At 24.9% G+C, this 21,837-nt stretch overlaps 1 protein-coding gene across 1 annotated transcript in view; it reads left to right on the top strand.

Moving 5' to 3' along the window:
• LOC103573203 (endothelin-converting enzyme 1) overlaps positions 1-21,837 on the top strand; it is a 44,041-nt gene that overhangs the window by 14,542 nt on the left and 7,662 nt on the right. Inside the window, exons 4-8 of the mRNA XM_008552177.1 lie at positions 11,220-11,434; positions 14,938-15,036; positions 19,040-19,171; positions 19,323-19,421; positions 19,509-19,666. Coding sequence (XP_008550399.1) covers positions 11,220-11,434; positions 14,938-15,036; positions 19,040-19,171; positions 19,323-19,421; positions 19,509-19,666 — 703 coding nt within the window. The remainder of the gene's footprint in view (positions 1-11,219; positions 11,435-14,937; positions 15,037-19,039; positions 19,172-19,322; positions 19,422-19,508; positions 19,667-21,837) is intronic.

The raw sequence follows: 21,837 nt of genomic DNA, 5'->3' as shown, positions 1-21,837 counted from the left end.
TGTAATCTAATATTTAAAAAAAACAAATTTTACCTAATTTTGATTTTGTACATTCTATAATTACTACATAAGAAAGTAAGTTTTAGAATGGAAGATTTAAAAAAAAAAAAAAAAAAAAAAACTTAGATATTTTCGAGCTTTTTGAGCGAAGCAAATATTTTGGAGCTTGATAACAAAGAACTGTCTTCCAGATTTTATTATTACAGCCGTCAAGTATAGATAAATAATGCCATTGAAATAAGTACTATATGTTGTTGTTATATAATTAATTATTATACACTTTAGGCAAGCAAAAAACATGCATCAATTATTACTAAGTTAGTGCACTGATTATAACTCAAATCTTGGCGGTTACATCACATGTATAATATATATAATTTATTCGGACGAATAATTTATTAGACCACATATTTACTGTAAATATACTGCATTTATAATCTACAATTAATCTATAATTTTCAGATTATATCCTGTCCTAAATGTATCTATAAATCAGATTATCGCGACATTGAAATAAATCTATGTACCACAAATCATGATAAGGAAAAATATACTAGATTTATTTCTTTTTATTTATTATATTTACAGAAAAAGATAAAAAGCTAAAAAACAAGGGTGTTGAAAAAAGTTGAATCAATACTTTTTTTTTCATCATTTTTAGTATATAAATTTATCTATGAATAAAACAAAAACTCATAAATATTTATGTATCTTCTCAAAGAAAAAAAAATACTGTAAATATCACTCTCGACAAAAATAATGTACTCAATACTCTCGATAGAAATTTAGATACGATATGGTATATTTTAAATTTAAAAAAATATTTTATACTTTATTAAAATATTTATTCATTGTTAATATAAATAAAACAACAAAAGTATTTAGGACTGATTAGATTTAATTTTTCAAAATTTTAAATCAATGTGGATCTCAAGAGTTATTTGTATCTGAAAAAAGTGGTATATTAAATTTGAATCAGCTCATTAAATTTTTGGTTCAGTCTAAGAAGTTGAGCGCCGTTATTTAGAAAATATATAAATAATATTTTATGATATGAAATTCATGTCATTGTTTTTCTATATAAATTTACTCATGTAGATGTCGATCTTTAATCTAAACTTTTCTTCCATCACTTTTCAAAATCCAAATTAGTCACTTTTGTAATTTGGTATTTTTTTTAGCTTTGATTTATAGAGGCTCACATAGATCTTAATAATTATAAAATTAGATATATACAGATAGATATAAATAGACAGATCTTAGAACAGTTCAAGATTCAGATTTTTGTAAATCAAAATTTTTTTTCCTGAGTATAATTATTGAACAATTTGTTTCGTAACTTTTGGATTACATAATATTTATATGTAGAATTTAATCTTTCAGTAGACATGATACTATAGCTCATGATATTTATCCATTATATTTAAAACAATGCCAGTATAATCCGTATTCTGGACGCAGATGATAAAATATTATTTACTTTTTTTTATGGATTGAATAAATTATACTTTTTATTATTTGATGAATAATTTGAATGTTAAATTCTGTTTCTGATTTTTCTTATAATTTGTTTATTTAAATAATTAACATGGAATGAGTAATGAAATATAAAGATAGAAATATGTTTTGTATTGAAATTAATAATTTTGATCAATAAGATTAACTGTGCTGACGTTAATTCTTTTTTCCTATTGCATGGCGGTTTTTCTTTTGTTTTAACATGACATATGTGTCATTGTGTAATGGTTTAAAAAGAAAAATACAATACAATGTCAATTGTTAAAAGTGATCACAAGAATTGTATTGTTGGAATTTACAAGTTACTGATATAACAAAAAAATTGTGTCAATATTGTAAAAAGTATAAAACAAAAGGGATAAGCTGAACTCAATATTTTTTAAAGTAACCTCAATATTTAATGCATTTGATTGATTTCACTACGTTCACTTTTTTTCTATTTATTTTTACTATTTCCTTTTTATAATTTTTTATTGACGGATTTGAATACAGCGTTGTGCAATAATGCCGAATCACGCAGCGAAATATCGATGCGAGGTAGAAAAAGAGATGTTCTGTGGATAAAAACGTTCCGCAGATATATCAAGTTGGATAAATTCAAGGGAATTGCATCAAGAAAGAATAGACTACGATAAAAAAACTTGTACTTTTGGTGGATGCAAAACTATATATTAATACTGCCAATATTATTCTCGTTGTTACTTATTTATACTCTTCTCTGTGAGATTTATTTGGTTTGTAAGTTTTGCTGAAGCCTGAATTTAAAAAAAAGTAAAATGACATTTTGATAAATTGACGTTTTTTTTTTTTTTTTAATGGCTGTTTTTTTTGTGATAAAATTGCATACGCTTTTGTTGGATTTTTTTTATCTACAATGTTAATATATGTGGTCGTTATTAATCAATAGTAAATATTTAAACCAATAAATATACAATTTTTTATCGGACAAATATTTCGGTGACTGAATTCATAAATTTAAAATTTGTAAACAAATATATCAGTGCAATATTGTCTAGAGTGTTTATAACTGCCGAACAAAAATCACTTGAGTTTGTTATTTATGTTTTTGGAAAATATTTTAAATCAGATTTTATATAGAAACATAGGATTGGGGGAGGGAGGATTACTTCCAAAATTTCATAAAAAACAATTTTTTTTCTTAATATTTTTGAAACATTTCGAGAACACTTTTGTAAATATCATTTAGAATTTTTTTGAATTTTCTTTTGTTAAACTTTTTCAAAAATCGTTGTCAAATGTTTGTTTTATGATAAAAACTATTAAAAATTTTTTTTTCTTATTTGTATCCAGTAATTATGCAATAGGTAATTGCTCTTTATGAAAATCAATTATAAAAAAATTTTGTTTAATATCCAGAAATCATTTTTTTTTTCACCTTTTTAGGAGTTACCCCATTTTGTCCGCAAAAATGATTTTGTTTTTACAGCAACTGAAAATTTTTTTAGTTACTTTCAATACCATTAAAAGAAAAAGCTTAGCGTATTTGAGTCTTTGAAAACTTATTTTTTTCTTAAATACCCCATTTGCCCCCCCCCCCCCCAATTATACGTAATCGTGTTTGATTAAAAAAATTTTTTGAATAATCATGGCAATAAATCATTTTTTTTTTTTTTTTTTTTTTTTTTTTATTTACTAGTCAAAAGTGTAATTTTTGCTTTTATGGCTGATAACTTGGCAAAACACTATCGTACAATTTAACTGGCTAATCAAATTAAAAAAGGAGAACCACTTTAAAGTTTTTAGAATAAAAATTAGTTTAGAAAATGTATTTAAGACGATGAACTTTCGGGAATTAAGAAAAAGTTTTTGATAACTTAGTTCTTGCTACTTTTTATCTAATTTTTTAACAAAACTAAAGCTGACAAGTTTTTGAACCACAAATTAAAAAATTACAAATTTTGATACATATCAATTATATTTTTTCCATTAGTTAGACTTTCTAACATCATTGAAAATTTAAATGAAAAAACCTATAAAATATTATAACAAATAATTTGTTTTCTTACGTATGCATTACTAAAATTCATTAAGCATTGATGTAAGCTTTGAAATCACCGACCGTTAACTAAAAAAAATTTGATACATAAAAACTATAATATCTTAGTTTTTATTACTCATCATAAAAAAATAGGCACCCATACTCTTTACATTGTGTAGCGGGCAAATGAAATATTATGTTTTAATCAGTTTATTATTTTATGTGAATAATAATATTACAGCAGTTTCATTTTAATGAACTTGCGGTCGTCAATAACAGGTACGCAAGTACATTTGCCATAAACTCCTTCCACAGTATGACAGGAACACAAACTATGGTTTGTTAATCATCATACAGCAGTACATCCGATATGCGATGAGGTCAAATTACTTAATTAATCACAAAATATATTTCTATTAAACGAATGATTATTAAATTACACATTAACTATTGATATATAATTTAGTATTATAATTGAGCTCGTCGATATGTAACTATATGAAGCAAAATGCAATATGGATTAATTTCGCAACATGAATAAAAAATTTTTCCATTACAGCCCTGTGATCATTGTTCTCCTTTTGATGATTTTTTATTTTAATTTTAATAACATCTATAGCATTATATATAATTAAATAGTATTTGAAATGTATTGTTAGAGAGTATAAATATTTTTGTATTGTTTGATGTTCCGATATCAAAGAGACATGATATAACTAATTTGTACAATATATAGCGAGTGTTTATACATAAATTATCATTTTAATTATTTATTTTACTGCCATATTATTTTATCAGTTCATATCTAAATATACTGTTTGATAATCTAGAACTATACTTTATATATTATAATATACGAATACACTAGCAATCTATGTCGCATGTATTTGTAAAGCAGTATTGACAAATTCATATATATTGCGAGTAGATTCTTAGTCTTGTAAGAAACATGATATATCTTAATAATTAGTAAAAAATCGGGAATGAATTTGGAATGATTACGAATTTTATTTAAATTTTAATCGACTCCGTCACTCGGAGTTTTGAATAAAATCACTCCGCATAAGACGAAAATAGGGAGTTTGTCTTCGCAGTGAAGTGGTTTCGGAGGGATCTGGATTTTATTTCAATCCACATTCACTCCGGATTTATTTTAGGTTCACTTCATAAATTTTTTACAATGTAGTAAAAACTTAAAAATTTGGTAAAATTTATGTATCTTTCTTTGTATTCATATGAAGAATAAGAAAGTTTTTAGTAAAAATAGTTGTTAGTTCAGGTTATAATTGTTTTTTGTATTTAGTGAGTTTTATATAATTTTTACATGCGGATTAAATCGAGAATGAATGCGCAGTGGGTGACTGTTTATCTATTCAATCCTCTCGGAGTTAAGTTTACTCCGAAGGGAGGTTTATTTTAATATTAAAACTCGAATCGAAGTGAATGCGAATTGAAATAAAATCCAGACCACTCTGAAATCACTCCGCAGAAAAGAAAAACTCCCTATTTACTCCTGTGCATTTCAAAACCAAGTGGGTTACAAGTGTATTATTTCAACACACATTAAATGTGTTCCATGTTTAAGGCCATAAGCAAAACTATAGTTTTTTGTAGTCACTTAAAATACGTTTCATGGTGTGGTAAATATCTATAGATTGTTTATGGCGTTTCAATGTTATTTGGCAAGTGTGTTAGTTTGGACTACACACTTGATTTAAAGTATGCGGAGTAATTTTTCCAAAAAACTCCTAGACTCCGAGGACTGAATGGATTCGGATTTACATAAAATGTGATCACTTTGAATTTACTCCTGATTTTTTACACTGTGTAAGATATAAGGCCCATATATTGATATACTAGTAATTGATGATTTTATTTTAATTAATTTTTTCTCAATTTCTTTAAGCGTTCGTTACTCGCGCTTATATATTCCTGTAGCATCTCATCTACTCTCAAGTACTCGTCATAAGTTGTTGAGTCAGGACGACGTCACGCTCATAGCGCGAGTAACGAAAGGTTCAAAATTATTATTATAAATATGAATTTTTGATTATGTAGAATGCTGAAAAATACACTTTTACTTTAAAATACAAAAGATTAGACTAAAAAAAATCAAATATTGTGACGTTTTTGAAAACTACGGTTTCATAGAGATTGTATGACATGCAAATAATTTTTACATTTTAGTGATCATATAAAATGATTTATTTTTAGTAAAAAAATGTTATTTATGAATAGTTAGAAGGCTTGATTAAAATAAAAGCATTAAATAAGAAATTACTTGAATAAATATATTTACTCTCTAGAAACGAATTAGTGACAATCACGTGGCAATCACTACTTGGTAATGAATAGTCACTTATTGCTAATGAAAAATATACCATTATTTAAATTGGTGACATACTTTTCACTGGTAAACAGATAATAGTCACTATTTTCACTACTTCAAATTTAAGAGAGAAATAATGATATTAAATATAATATATGAATTATAATATCCGATATTCTTCTTATAATGTCGATCACAATAATTATGTTGTCGCATTTACGAAGTAAACATAGCAAATCTGACTTACAGTTCCAATGAAATAATCATTTGTAATCAAAAGATCAGAAAAACTAAAAAAAAATTTCAACCTTTTATTAACTCCCTGTACATAAAAATTTCTAAATAAAATTTATATAGTTTGATAATTTAAAGCAATATTAAATTAAAATAATTTTTGTATACACAGAAATATTTTCTTTCCAAATAACGGATTAAAATAAATAGAAAAAAAATATTTTCAGAAATGGTTAACTAAATATTGACAACTAGTTAGCGTTAATTCTTAATTCGTTAGCTTATAAATATTTACTCGCAAAAAAAAAATATATATACATATATATATATATATATATATATATATATATATATATATATATATATATATCAAATTCATTGGGTTCGTCTCTTAAAACGGTGTGCAATTATTTGCAAAAAAAGTGATAGCAAAAAACTTAGACATTTATAAGTCTAGAATCTAAACGTCTTTTTATCCTCCTACATATACAATTCAATTTGAATTCCTCTTCTTGCCTTGTCCGTAACGTTTAAAAAACTCGAGGGATGATAAAGAATAGGTCAAGTGAATAAAATCTACGGAATAATCGATAATCTGATAACTTTATAGAATTTTATTGGTCGAAATCTCACTGTGGCGTGATAATGACTTCCTTGTATTCTAAGTCAGTATAAAATATATACACTAGATCTTTTACAAATTTCTTACTAATGTTAATTAATGTAGTGAATCATTGCTCGTTTTAATTGCTAAAAGAGTGTCTTTTTATGTGAGCATATATGTCATCTAAAATATTCACGGTGGTAAATTTATTTGATCTAACGTAAAAAAACTAAAAAATCAAATTTACTGGATAATGCCACTACGTAAATCTTATTTGTTTTATCCTACCAGTATGAAATTGCAGTTTTTAATTCAATTACTCGATGATAATTTGAAAATTTATCACTGAAAAATTTCAATCAATTTTTATTTTTAAAAATAATCAATTTTTTTTATATCGATTGAATTTTTTTTAACTGTTTTTTAATTATAAATTTTTATAAAATGTAGTTTGGTAATGAAACAAACAAAAGTTTGAGAATAATTGAATACAGTAAAGTCTGGTCATAAACAATGTTTCTATACTTTCTTACAGAAAAAAATTAAATTTACGTGAGAGTGAGCCGAGCGTCCAATGTTGCTTATAACCAGATTCTACTGTAAATGGCAAACTATAAATCGTCATACTTAACGCTCGAACGAGGAAACATTATTGTCGTGTTTTAAGTTCTTAGCTGTTATGTAACATAAAAGCAGTAGTTTAGTTTATTAGTAAGCGCGAAATAAATGTAAAGGGTATCAGTAACCTTGACCAACTTTTTTTTTGAGCGAGTAAATAGCATTGAAGTTATTGATTTTAACAAATATATAAATTATAACTAAAGACAAGTACTTCATTAAAGAACAACATTTTCTTTAACGTTATCATCGATACTTAAATCAATTTTTTTTTCAATATCAATTTTTAAATTGCTTTTTTATCTTCACAGCTAATAACTGCCAGGACATTAAGTCTACTCAATTTATTTCATATTTAATAATATTAATACTTGTTAAATTTCATATAAAAAAAAAATTTTTTTTCACGTGTACCTAAATATTGCCGGGCTTTTCTCAATATTAATTTGAATAAAAATTTCGTAAAAAGAGAAATTCATTTCAAATTTTGTGTTGTGTAACCAATTCGAATAATTAGCTATATTTGAATATTAATAAACTTGAAATTGTTATTTCGAAAATGATGAATAATACGAAACACAATGAATTGAGGAAACAATTTTCAACTGTTTAGTTTTCATTTCGAAGCTTAAGTAAATTTATTATAAAAAATTGTTGTATCAGCTCTTTCATTAAGTGGTTTGCGCCTTATCTATACTTGCATAATTTATACAACACAATGTCAAGATTAAAATCAAATCGATTAGTGTATAAAAAATATAATTGTGCCTTGAAAATTAAATGTATTCAAATAGTTTTAAAAAATAATAACGAATTTATAAAATAAATTAATTGACAAAACTGTGCTTTAATTTAATGCTCAAATTAATTTAATTAGTGTATGAATCCCAATTAAATCGTAATGATTTATTACTACCAATGCGCACATATAATACATGGTTTCGAAAATGTGATAATTTTTTTATAAATGATTTTATAATAATTATTTAAATAATTGTATTTAATTTATAAAAAAAAAAATATTTAAAAAATGTATTAATAAATTTTCGATTTCTTACTAAGCTTGATAACAGACTGACCTAGATTGAAATCATAGGTACAGAAACAGCAGTTTACGGTCACCAAATCACGAGCTTTAATTATGCGATAAGAAAAGCGTCAATAGTAATTAAGGCTATAAAAACTATTCAAATTAATAAAAAATGTTCTTTAATCACGTTTTCACTGACCTTGATTTACAACGTATACAATGAGTCATAGGTCATGCACAAAATTTTATTTTTCTATCTTTTTTTTTTTTTATTTAAATTAAAATTTTTTTTTTATTTTTTGATAAATAAAAAAAGAAACAAATTAAAGTAAATCTTTATAGTTTATTTTGTGTAGCTGATTTAATATGTATAATATATTATTGTCCAGCAATGAAAATTTTCCCTACAAGACCACTGGGTAATCCAGTGAGCCGCACAATCGGATTGTCCTGTACAAATGATTTACCGTGAATTAGTTTCGTCCATAGTTATATAGATCATAGACAAGGACTTTGGTTTATTTCTGCTGAGAGAAAATATATATACATCATTTTTCACCGGATTCCAAGGATTTAGTACGCAGTAAATCGTAAAAAATTCAAGGTTAAGAAATAGTTATCCGTACAAAGCAAAAATATTATTTATTGCCAAAAAATAATAATAAACTCAACAATTTATTGCTTAAAGAGCATATTCAAAAACTAAATAAAAAATTTTTAATAAAATTCTTAACTTGTCACTAAAGAAGTATATACAGAATGACGATGTTGTCTATAGTTCAAAAGTTCTTGAAAACTAATTACAAGTAAATAAAAAAAGTAAATGAGGCTCTTACACTCAAGAAATACTCAAAGAGATTTTATGATGGCTTTTGTATCTCTTAGAAATATAAAATAAAAGAAGAATTATATTCACCACTATAATGTCTAGTCAAAAAATTTTACGCTAAATTTAAAATTTAAACTTTTAAATAATTCTGAATTAAAAATTATTTTTATTTAATAATCAAGTGATAAATATAAAAAAAAATTATTCTTAACAATACATATGTAATATATATATACATATGTACAGTGAATTGAAGGTTCAAAAATTTAATCATAAAATTGAAAGGTCGAAGTTGATTTAATAAATAAACTATATTTAATTTCGAATTTATATAAAAGAAAAATGTGTGTTCTGGTGTTAAATTTAACGATGATAGAACAAGTAATGAAACTACGCTATTAACTAGTTTATTACACGAATTACAATCGACGTTACTGAATTTTTTTTATAGATATTGTGTACTTGATATCGCAGCAGAGAATATCCGAAAGATAAAAGATCTGAAGAACAAAGTTTTATTTTATTTTTTGCTTGTCACGTTTAATACGAGCCAATCGATCGTAAGTCCCTATGCTTAGTACTTTAATTTCTGTCTACATACCTTTTTGTGTTAGCTGATGATCATTTTTTAAATTTAAGTAATAAAAGTCTTTGATCAAAAATTCACCTCACGGAATAATGTAAGTCACAATCGGTCAATTACCTTTCTCCAGATGGACTTTTTTCTACGTCTGCTTTCTTTGTATTGATTTAAGTTTATCTTGGTTTATATATCACCTTTTACTATCTATACAAGAGGAAAGCAGAGCTTTTATGTACACATGTGATGAGATGAAATTCTTGCAATCTGAGTATATATCACGAGGCCTTTGAGAAAGCTCTTTAAAAGCATCAAACTATTTCAAAATACCGTCAACTTTTTAGATGTATATCTCTATACAATACGAGTATATATATTTATAGCTTTATCAGGGTGGTAAAAAATGCTTTTAGTATTTAAAAACATACGAGCACTATATTCGTGAAAAATTGTAGCATTTGAAATGCCGTTTGCGATATTTCTTTTTAATCTGGTTTTGAGGTAAAATTTGAAAAAATTTTTAATACTTAAAATACTGTTGCGAATATCGAGTTTTACTAACTACTAAACGAAAAACTGATGGAAAAATTTTATCAATTATTTATTAAAAATATTTTGTCAAGTTTATTAGTATTATTAATTTATCAAAATTAGTTGAATTAAACCAGATGAAAAAAAAGGTTTTAACCCGAAAAAATAAAGACAAAAAGTAACGACCGTGAAGCATTTAAAATATTTGTAAAAAAGCGCTGACCGACAAAAATTAAGATTTTGATTAAATTTCTGATTATAAAAATTTTTTTTTTTTTTAGAGTATAAAACCGAAATCTTTTTGAAGAAAATAATTTCCTTGCACTTTAAAGTGACTAAAAATAATTGCAAAAGTAACAAATAACGACTTACGCCAATTTGCAAAAACTTATTTTCCGGTGCTATATTTTACTCAGTCCTGCCAAATATTTATATTATAAATATATGATACGAAACATATCTGATGTTTTTTTTTTTTTAGAACTCAATTTGTTATCCCGATAAAAGAATCTCACAAGTACTTTCTTGTCTAAGTGTATAGCATACACTGGAAAACGATCGAGTACGACCCGGAAATAAAGTTGTTTCCGGTACCACTATTTCTCTCTTTTATTCTTTCATTCATTTATAGTTTCAAAACAAGGTCAAGTCTATACCATTTTATTTTTTTGTCATTTATTTTGTTAATGACTATTTATTACAGCTATTTCCCCAATATTTTTTATAGTAATTTTGTAACATTTCACCAAGAGTTATCTTCATTACCGCGGTCTATTGAGTTAGCAATAAAACTTTATAGAAAGGAAGTTCATGAAGATAATGTATTTCATAAGTATGAATGTTTGAAAGAGATATGAAAGATATTTATAAATAAAATAAAAAAATGAATAAAAGTGTGGGTAAGAAAATATTACGTGACACATTAAATGGAATTTTTTGATTGACAGTTTATTCGCTGCTGGAAGAATCGGGTGGCTATATACCTCCAAAATCATCAGCCTCAACGGATATAACTCTTCTGGTGGCGACACTTCTTAAAATAAATGGCGCACCTCTTTTTGATTTCTACGTTGATGTCGACTTGTACGATCACTCTCGGGTATCAGTTTTTCTCGATCTGCCCTCGAGACATTTAGCAGATTCGTTTTTCTCGAATAAATATGTAAGTCCAATTCTATCTCATTTTTTTTAATATTTGCAGCACTTTAGTTTAAAAAAAATTTATTTCGAAATGCTCTAATTACACACCTCAAATATTTACGTTATGCTAAAATATGTCTATTAAAATTCACGAAATTTTAATAGTCAGTTTTATATATTTGATTAAATTTATAAAATTCTTTAGTCAATTGATTATTTAACTGTTTACTTGAGTAGACAAAAAAAGAGCCTAAAAAAAATTCGTTTCAAAAAGATTCCAAAAAAGTTTCGCTTGTAGAATTTTTAAATTTGAGACAAATTAGAACTTCAAATGGAATTTTTTTGGAACGATAGTAATTTTGATGGTAAAAAAAAAAGTTTTTATTAGCAAATTGAGAGTCCAAAAAGGATGTTCTTGAAACTTTTTTGAAATTTTTTAGGGAAATTCCAAAAAATTTCCATAATCACCACTTTTGACCTTTTTCTGGAGTTAAAAAAGACGTTTCAAAAACATTCCAAAATAGTTCCAACATCACCACTTTTGACTTTTTTATAGACTAAATAAGACGTTCTAGAAATATGCCAAAATAGTTAAAAAATCACTACTTTTGAATTTTTTATAGAACTAAAAAAAAAACAGTCCATTAAAAATTCCAAAAAAGTTTCAATAACGTCTTTTTTCGACTTTAAATTTGCTCATATATACTTTTTTTTTAACATTAAAATTACTAACGTTCCAAAAAAGTTCCATTCGAAGTTTTAATCTGTCTCATGTTTAGAAGTTCCACATACGGAACTTTTTTGGAATCTTTTTGGAACGAATTTTTTTTTTGACGGATACACATGAGCTAAAAATTTCAGATAAATTACTTTTTCATGCGACATACTATCGTAATAAAATATTTTTTTGATCAATAATGCAATATTAAGTAAATTATTTTACGTATTATTTCAAAAACAATTATAATGAGTAAATATTGAAAAAATAAATGAAAAATTTTTTTAGAAGAGATTATTTTTATTAAGATTGAGCAATTACGAAATGACTATAAGTTAAATTTAACACATAAAAGCTTACTAAGATAAAGTAGTACTGAAATTTTAGGTCTACGTCATAAAGAAACTGCTGTAATTAAATAAAATAAATTAGATTTTTATTTTCCCAGTAATTAACATAATTTTTGAATGAATTATTGTATGCAAGGGAAAAAAATAATTCAGATCAACGAAGACTTAAATCCCGCATTCTACTCAGACCCACATGGGTTTAATTTTTTAATTAATTAGATTTATGGAGACCTGTGTAGATTTACGGATAAAAAAAGTCAAAAAAGTCTAAACTGTTATACTAATAAAATTTAATTTTTAATTTTTAAGATAATTTTGAAACTCATTAAAAATAAAATTTTGAATAAATTTGTTTAGATCTAGAGCTAAATTATTTTTTCTTCATACTTTTTTTTGAAAAGGTCTGAGAATTAAAATATTTTAATTACTAAAAAATAAATAATAATTTTCAATGATTTTATATTGTAAACAAATAGACAGTAAATACTGAAAGAGATAAGCCGACTCAATGTACAGTTTCGATTGTATCAGGTTTGCCCACATTCTAATGTCAAAACATACAAACAGACAAACTGACAATATCAAAATTTCAAATTTTATTTCATTTTTTCACATAAATATAAATTCAGAATAAATTTGTATCTCATGACATCCGATTAATTTTTTTGAGTATTTTATTTTTGTAAATAATTAAAAGTGTGTTTAATAAAAAAAATTAAACAGTAATTTTGGAAGCAAATTGGAAAAATAAAAAATCATTTAAAAATTTCAAAATAAATAAATCAAGAAAGCAATTTATGATAAAGTCTAGTATATATTGATTAAAGCAAAAAGTAAGATAGAAAGAGTTGGTAGAGAAAAAATAACTGTGAGTGTAATTATTAATGACATGAAGACAGTTGGGGATATGTTGTAAAAAAAAATAGTCCAAAGGAATCGGTTGCAACATCAGTTGGATATCTATCAGTTGGGCACGACAGTCTGGAGCCGCGAGAAGTCGATCTCGAGACTAAGAGGATATGTAACATGGAACGAACAGGGCATGGGTTGCATTGGCTCTCAGCCAAAATGTGCATTGACGATACGGCAAAACTTCTAATATCCTGCTATGACTTTACAGCTATCTTTTACGTTGGCAAGCATAAATTTTCTTTTTGCGGCTTCATGAACTTTGGCTAATAACCGATTTACTTTTATATTTTCAATTGTTTATTTTTTTTCTCAACTTCTACATACTTTTTGTGATTCGATACGTCAGGCTTCAATATTACGTATCTGATATATGTCATATTTAATAAAGCTTCTCTAGCTTTCAAGAACAGTTTTGAGCTCTCAGATACTGATAATAACAGAAATATCGCAATAAATGACAGCAGTAATGTACTTTACTTTTATTTGGTTTTTTTTTTTTTTTTTTTTTTTACATAAAAACAACTTTTAAAGCTATTGATAAAAATCATCACAGACTCTTCCTCTCAATTATTAAAATTAAAATTTTTTCAGCATAACATTTTATAAATTTTACTAGCTATGAATTTTTGTGATAAAATTCACTCCGTGAATAAGAATAACCATAATATTTACGTTTATTCCGCAATATAAATATATATTGTTTCTTCAAGATACTTTTACTCGATCAACTTTTCTTACTAAATTTAAACGTAAGCAAATTTCATAAATATTTAAATTCAGTAAATGTGTTATTGGAAATTATAATCTATTTTGTTATCAAATCAATTACTATCAATAAATTCAAAAGGAAAAATAGTGTTTGAATTTAATATTTATTTGAGTACATGTAAGATATTGAAAAATAAATATGTCCCTTTTTATGGATAATAAAAATCAATATAACCACTAGGAATTATTTAAAATTGTATTATATGCATTTTATGCAAAATGATCTTACTTTTGGCAAGTTTTCTCAGTATTTGTTTCAGTAGTAAAAACATTATTTTCTTAAACTTTAAATCGCTTTTATTTCATTTTTTTTTTTAACTTGGCACAGTTTGTTTTTTGTTTTTCAAAATTATACTACTTTGCATAATTAATGATCACAATAAATAATAGATGAATGTGAATAAATTTTATTTAAAGAAATGAAAATAAATGGTAAATTTGAACAAAGACATTAAACAAGAATTAATAAAATCGAAATATTGTGGATTCAAACCAATTTTATAAGTAAAATATATATGTATATAGAAGACTGAAAACTAGTAGGAAATTGGCAATTAGCTGCGTTACTCTTCCGTAAAAATTTTTTAAATGCCTCAAAAGCTATAAAATTTTTATTGAAAATAAGAGACAGAAATCCGAGTTATCCTTAAAGTATCAGTTACGGACACATTAAAGACATGATGACGTAAATTTTTTTTTATGAGAGTAAAAAAGACATTTTAATGTCGTCGGAATCACGCGTTAATTTCTGATAATAAATGGTTTTTTAATTCGCAGAAAGATGGACCTAGATGGCACGCGGAAGCTAGTATGAAGAAAGTAATCCGTAAAAAAAGATCAAATCCTGCTGAGAGTCAAGCGTACACCGTTATCAAGGTAATTATTATCAAATTTAATAAACCTGAGATTAATTTAAAAATAGATATTGATCATAAATTAAAATTTTTGGTTTATAATTAAATTTATCTTTAATTATATTTAAAACGATATTTAATTTTTAAATCTTAATTTAAGTTTAAATTTAATGTTCATGTAGAGTAAATGTTTTTGTGCAAGAGTAACTCTTGAATTAAATAAATATAATAAAAGCTGATATATATATATATATATATATATATATATATATATATATATATATATATATATATTAAATTATATTTCTAAAGTGAGAGTTTTTAATTACACTGACAATATTTTCATGTCTTTTAATTAAGGTCTTAAAAATAGATGTTACTTATTTTATTTTATTTATAAAAGTAACTAAGATTTTCAAACAAACGTTTCCTTTGTAAAAATGAAAATCTAAGGAATTTTTTTTTGTCTCGAGTTTAATTATAAATAAAAATACTAAGCTTATAAGATATGGGATTATTATGTAAACTAAATTAATAATTTAATTTATTTTGTGTCAAATAAAAATTGAAGGATGTGTTTTTAATTTCTAATCATCATTGGTAGTACTTGATCTTAAAATCTTTTTCAAAATTATGCAAATCCTCGTATAAATCCATAAGATGATGCAGCTCCAGGATTTGATATACGGATTTAGCTGTGAAAAATGATGGAACTAGTTAAACTTTTGATAGAGACTATTTTTGAATGTCAAAAAAATAAAAAAATACTATAAAAAATCTTGGTTTTATTCACTGCACACAATTATTCTTCGTATCACTACCCGAAAATACCCATATTACTTCAAAATGTATATAGGTATATTTTTTTCTAGACAATATTTAATCTTCATTCTATTTTATTAAAGTTGGTGCCATGTTTACGAATATTAAATTTAAAAGTATAAATTTCTATACAAACATAAATAGGTAATACTTTCTTTTTCTTTTTTTTTTTTTTTTTAATTCAAAAATTTTCATCTGCTGAAAAAGTAATATTCAGAGAGTTTAAAACTTTAACAAAGTTTATAGTCGCTGTATACTTTAGTTCCATAGCTTTCGAATTTACCAGTTTTAGGAATATTATTCAATAGTTTCCATCCGTCAGAAAGTCAGATTTTACTGTGATGTGTATGGTAGCGACCAAGCTAACCGACTGACAAGATCAATAATTCAAAATTTAATCAATAGGAACAGACACTTGCTAATAAAAAATTTTCAAAACTTTTTTTATTAAATCGAAATCCCCTCAGACTTTGTATATTTTTTAATAAAAAAAAAAGATAATAATAATAATAATAATAATAATAATAATAATAATAATAATAATAATAATAATAATAATAATAATAATAAAAATAATAATAATAATAATAATAATAATAATAAAAATAATAATAATAATAATTATAATAATAATAATTATAATAATAATAATAATAATAATAATAATAATAATAATAATAATAATAATAATAAGTTATTGCTATCATTATAATGTGTACGTAATAAAATTCAAAAATACACTCAATAAATTTTTGACTCTATATATTTCATAAAAATAAATTAAACTGTATTTTTATATACTTTCTCTTAAAAATGATAAGTAACATCAGATTTTAAGAAACTTGAAAATTCTTCTATTGCTTTATTGCTCCAAGAATTTATTTATAAAATATAGTACGGAGTAAGAGACCGAGAATAATTTTTATATATTTTTGAATATTTTACATTTCCACTTTGCTCTAATTCTGCGTTCACTAAATTTATATATAGATATTTCTATATAGTGTATTGATATACGCGAGGAATCAAATCAAATTAATGAAGGATTTCAACCTATTATCGTCGGAATTAAAGCAATAACTTATATCCCGATGCTGACAAGACAAAAACTTCAATTATAGATTGTTCAAAATATATATCAATATTATGAGTAGTCAGCAAATTCAATCACACTATCTGTCTATCTTAAAGATAAGCTTCTCAAACTCACATAAATTTTTAAGGGTTCCTATTAATTTGATTGATATTCAATAAGAATTTTTCAATATTTTCTTATCAAATAAAATAACGTATACTTAATAACTCGTCAATCAGTTGAATAAGAAAAATTGAATTAAATCTAAAATTTATTACATTTTCTTAAAATAAATTTTTTAGTAATAAAAGATAGAATGAATCGACACTAAAACATAATGCCATTATAGAAACTTAAAAAGTATTGACAATTTCCGTTTAATTTTATTCTGAAAATAATTTTCACTTCTCATTGTAGAGAGAAAATAATTGTCATTTCTGAGAACAATAGAATGAATAGAATGACCAATAAAATTAAAAATAAATATTTTTGGTAAAAAGTTTTGTCAATACCAACGGAAATAAAATTGAATTATTTTAATGGAAAAATGTTTACTTTTCATCTTAAGAATAAAAAAATTTTTTTTTTAGTGAATGTAGTGGCTTTTAATCAATACTTTTTTCTATTATCCACAATTTAACAATAAATTAATTTTTTGGAGACACTAGTGAACTTTAAAAATTATATTTGACACTGTAAAAAATCACCGGGGTAATTCCAAGCGGTGTAGGTGTTAAAATCGGCGGTGTTAAATTTCAACACCAAAATTGGTGTGAAAATAACACCACCACCAGTGTAAATATTCTGTACTGGTGTTAAAAAAAATTACCCAGTGTCAAAATAACGCCGCCGCCGGTGTAAATATTCTAGATCAGTTTTAAAATAATGCCGCTGTCGGTGTAGATATTCTTTACCGGTGTTAAAATATTTTACTTGTTAATAAATTATATTTTTTATTAATTTTCATAGAGAACTGACATTTTTTGTGTTTTATAATTTTTAAAGTTAATACTCTAAGCGGACGCAGTTTACCCCGCTTTTACACCGGTGTAATTTCATTTTAACACCGGGTGGAGTTAAAATGTGTCCAATTTTAACACAGTTCTTTTTACAGTGTACTACAAAAAATTTAAATCAATAAAATAGAGATTTCCATGGCTTTTTATTAGAAAAAAAAATTTTAGTATCTCACCAATTATAATTCCAATATAAGTATACCCAATTAATGGTCACTCATTCAACTTTATCTCTCCCTATAGGGAGAGTATAGTATACTATAACGATTTTCTCTTTTCGAACCTTCAATTACTAATTACTTTTTGTAGCGTTTTAATTGAAACACTCTAGCAAAAATAATCAAAAGTAATTTCTAATTTTTTTTTAAATTCAAATTAAATTAAGCTCTCATACTTTATCTCTGTAAAGAGCTCATCAATTTTTTATCTGATGATCCCCAAAATGAGGACGCGGCGTTTTTAAAATTACATATTCTCGTGACAAATGTCAGATGCTCCAGACTTTAAAAGCCATAAAATATGTAATTCGTAGTTTAATAAAAAATTTCGCACATTTAAAATTAATAGTTAAAAACTCTGTTTCTGCTCTATAAATAAAATATCACTCATCCGATAATCATATTCAAATTAGTAATTAAAATAAAAAGGGTTAAATAATTAAATGTGTTAAATTCTGTTGATAAAAATTTTCGAAGTATGCCATGTACTTGAAGCATTTTAATTAGTAATTCCATATCGGCTAGACATTTAATCGATTCACTTTATAAATACACCTATATTACCAGAGTTACGTAGTATTTACTAATTAATAATGAAATATAACTTTGAATACTCAGTATTCTACATATCAACTACATTTTATACTACACATTCTATCAATATTATTTCAATAAATGTTTTACTCACGTCCATCGAATAAAATCAATCGTTTGACATTCGATAACGTACGTGAATAAGACCGTATATTGTAACGGATGTTACTACATTTGAATAAAACAGAATTTTTAAGATCTTAAATATTTAAAATAATATAATAAAAACATATATTTATTTTAAAAATAATTGATATTCAAATTTATATTATATATTTAATATTTTTAATTAATTTACAGAATTCAAGAGATGAATACAGATGTCGAAAAATAGAAAAAATACTTCATCAATATTTACCAGAGAATATGGAGAAACGAGAACGATCATATGAAACTTATCTCCTTTTACAATTTTGTTTATCTCTTAGCAAGGTATCAAATAATTTTTATTTATTTATTTACTGATTAAATTTGTTTTTTTCCTTTTTTTTTTTTTTTTTTTTTTTTTTTAAGTAATTTATAAATATAACTTTGAATTCTCTGTACTTGAAAGTGCACGTATGTATATAATTTAATTTTCTAGATATATCCACGGCAAAAAGATTTATATAATTGGGTTGATGTTGATCAAAGAGTATACATCCCGTATAATCTGACGTACCTTCAGGATAACTTCAATTATGTATGTTAATTAAAGAGAGATAAATAATTATTTAATGTACAGTTGAAATATTATACTCTGTTATTTATATGGTTGTTCCTCGGTTAGATAAGGTGGAAGACGCTGTTGAATATCACTGTGGATAAGGATACTTTTAACGATTTGTACAAGCATGGAACTACCGATGATCAATTTGTATATGTTTACATAACTGCGCCTCGATATTTTAGAAGTTTGGGGAAATTGCTCAATCAATTTTCAAACAGGTTATTATTATTATTTTTATTATTAGTAATAACAGCTCACGGTCATTAAGTTACTTCCTGAGTATAACTAGTAAATTTATTTAATAAAAGTTTTTAATCAAATTAATTATCAAAATTTACTTACTAATTATTTAGAGATAATTTCCGAAAAAACTGCATAAATAAAATTTTTAGAGATTAATTTTTTTTCGTAACTGTTTCGTTTACGCCCAGGTCGAAAAAATAACAATTTTGGAGTAATTTTTAAAAATTGAAAATAAAGCAAGTCTCGCAAATCAAAGTCAAGTCCACTTAAAGTTCTTTTTTTTTTAATAAAAAACATATTTTAAGATATGAAAATACATTCGATTTTGACTTGCTTTTGCCTAAGATGTCTTACTTAGTACCAATTAACGCCAGCTAAGTCAAATTAAAGTTACGTTGTCTTGCATTTTACTGACTTGACTTAAATTTGTCATTTAAATCAAATCCAAGTCAATGTGATTTCAATTTAACTTAAATTTTTAAGTTAAAAAAATTATATTGAAGCTAAAAAAAAATAAGAGTAGCCAAAATCAAGTTATCTAAGTCAAATGCAAGTCAAAAAAACTATGGCAGTCGAAATCAAGTTATTTTTTTTGACCTGGGTGTTGACCTAATATAGTGTACTAATATTTTATTTCAATTTTTAATCTGAATTTTATGTAAAAAAATTTAAAGAATCAAATATTTGTATTGATTGCGAGTCAATTTTTTAAAAACACAAACATGGGTGAAAGTGTAGGTCACACAATTTAATTTTTAAATTTGAAAAATTGATAAATTGTAATAGCGGAACAGAAATGATGATCTGACGGTTTAAATATTTGATTTTCAGTCATCAAATTTATACAACTAGTTCAGACTTATTTCTGTGGAAAACCTTCTGACATTTATTTTATATAAATGTAGAACAAAGTATGCATAATAACTTTAATTGAGTCATCGATTTCAAACATAAATGTCTTAATATTTTATAATATTAAGGTATTTATTATTTATAAAATCGATTTTAAAGTTCAACTGAATAATTACATGTTCAAAATGTCAACCCTAAAATTTTTAAAATAATTTATTATTCACATAAAGTAGGTGACACTTAATAAAACATTTCTGGCACTTGATGCTGAATATTTAATATTTTAAATTCAAAACTAAAATATTTATTTTCACAATATTTTTATATTCCTGTCGGCATACGTTTGTTCAAATAAAATACGCGACTAAAATAAAAACCTTTTTACTTAACAATAAAACTCACTCAGTTAGAAGCTTTCGATTAAAAGTGACAGTTAATTTACTTTTTATCGTTAAACGTTTGATTTATTTGATTTACTTTAAATAAAATTAAATGACATTCAATTAATTTAAATAATACTCATCCTTTACTAGAAACAAATAGGTCTATAAATATAACATATTTTTCACAAGTAAATAATGGAGGTCAAATGTAGTTGTCTATGCAGAAAAACATTTAGCTGTACAAATATTCATAGATGATACCCATACCAAAACCTAGAATATTCACGATAGCAATAGACAATCATTAGGTATGTAAAGTATCTAGAGAATTCATAGATATACCCACGGGAATGATCTGCAACATCTGTGTGCTTAAACTCCTGATCGACTATATCTGTACAACAGTCGAAATAGTTGGGATAATCAGTGGAAAACGGTCACAGGTGTTCAAACACTATACATCTACACTGACAACTAGCGTTAGGGATGGCTAACTGTTAGTTTTAAATGCAATGCTAGATTATTCAAAGTCCTCTCTATTCAAAACTATTTATATGTCACCATTAACATGAGTAAAATGTATTAAACTAATAATCACACTATGCGCTCACTGATATTATGCAAAAATTATTATTATTAATTTTTTAAATACTCAGTGTGCAAATAACAAAATTAGTTGAGGGCTATAGGTCTAGTTTTTTTAAAGAATTTTACTCAATATAGTAACATAGAGAAAATTAACGCGAAAAATTTAATAATTATTGTTGTAAAAAAATGGAAAAACTGAATTTTCAGGGGAGAGGGGGGCAAAGTGGAAACCTTAAGGAAAATAATTATGATAACAATTTTTTTTACGCGTTTACTTCTTTTTAGACCCTTGATACTTATTTTCGGTTTATTATGCTGCGTCC

This window comes from Microplitis demolitor, chromosome 8, assembly GCF_026212275.2.
Source record: "Microplitis demolitor isolate Queensland-Clemson2020A chromosome 8, iyMicDemo2.1a, whole genome shotgun sequence".
NCBI lineage: Eukaryota > Metazoa > Arthropoda > Insecta > Hymenoptera > Braconidae > Microplitis > Microplitis demolitor.
Note: the sequence above shows the minus strand (reverse complement) of the source record. Positions and strands in the feature narration are given on the sequence as shown.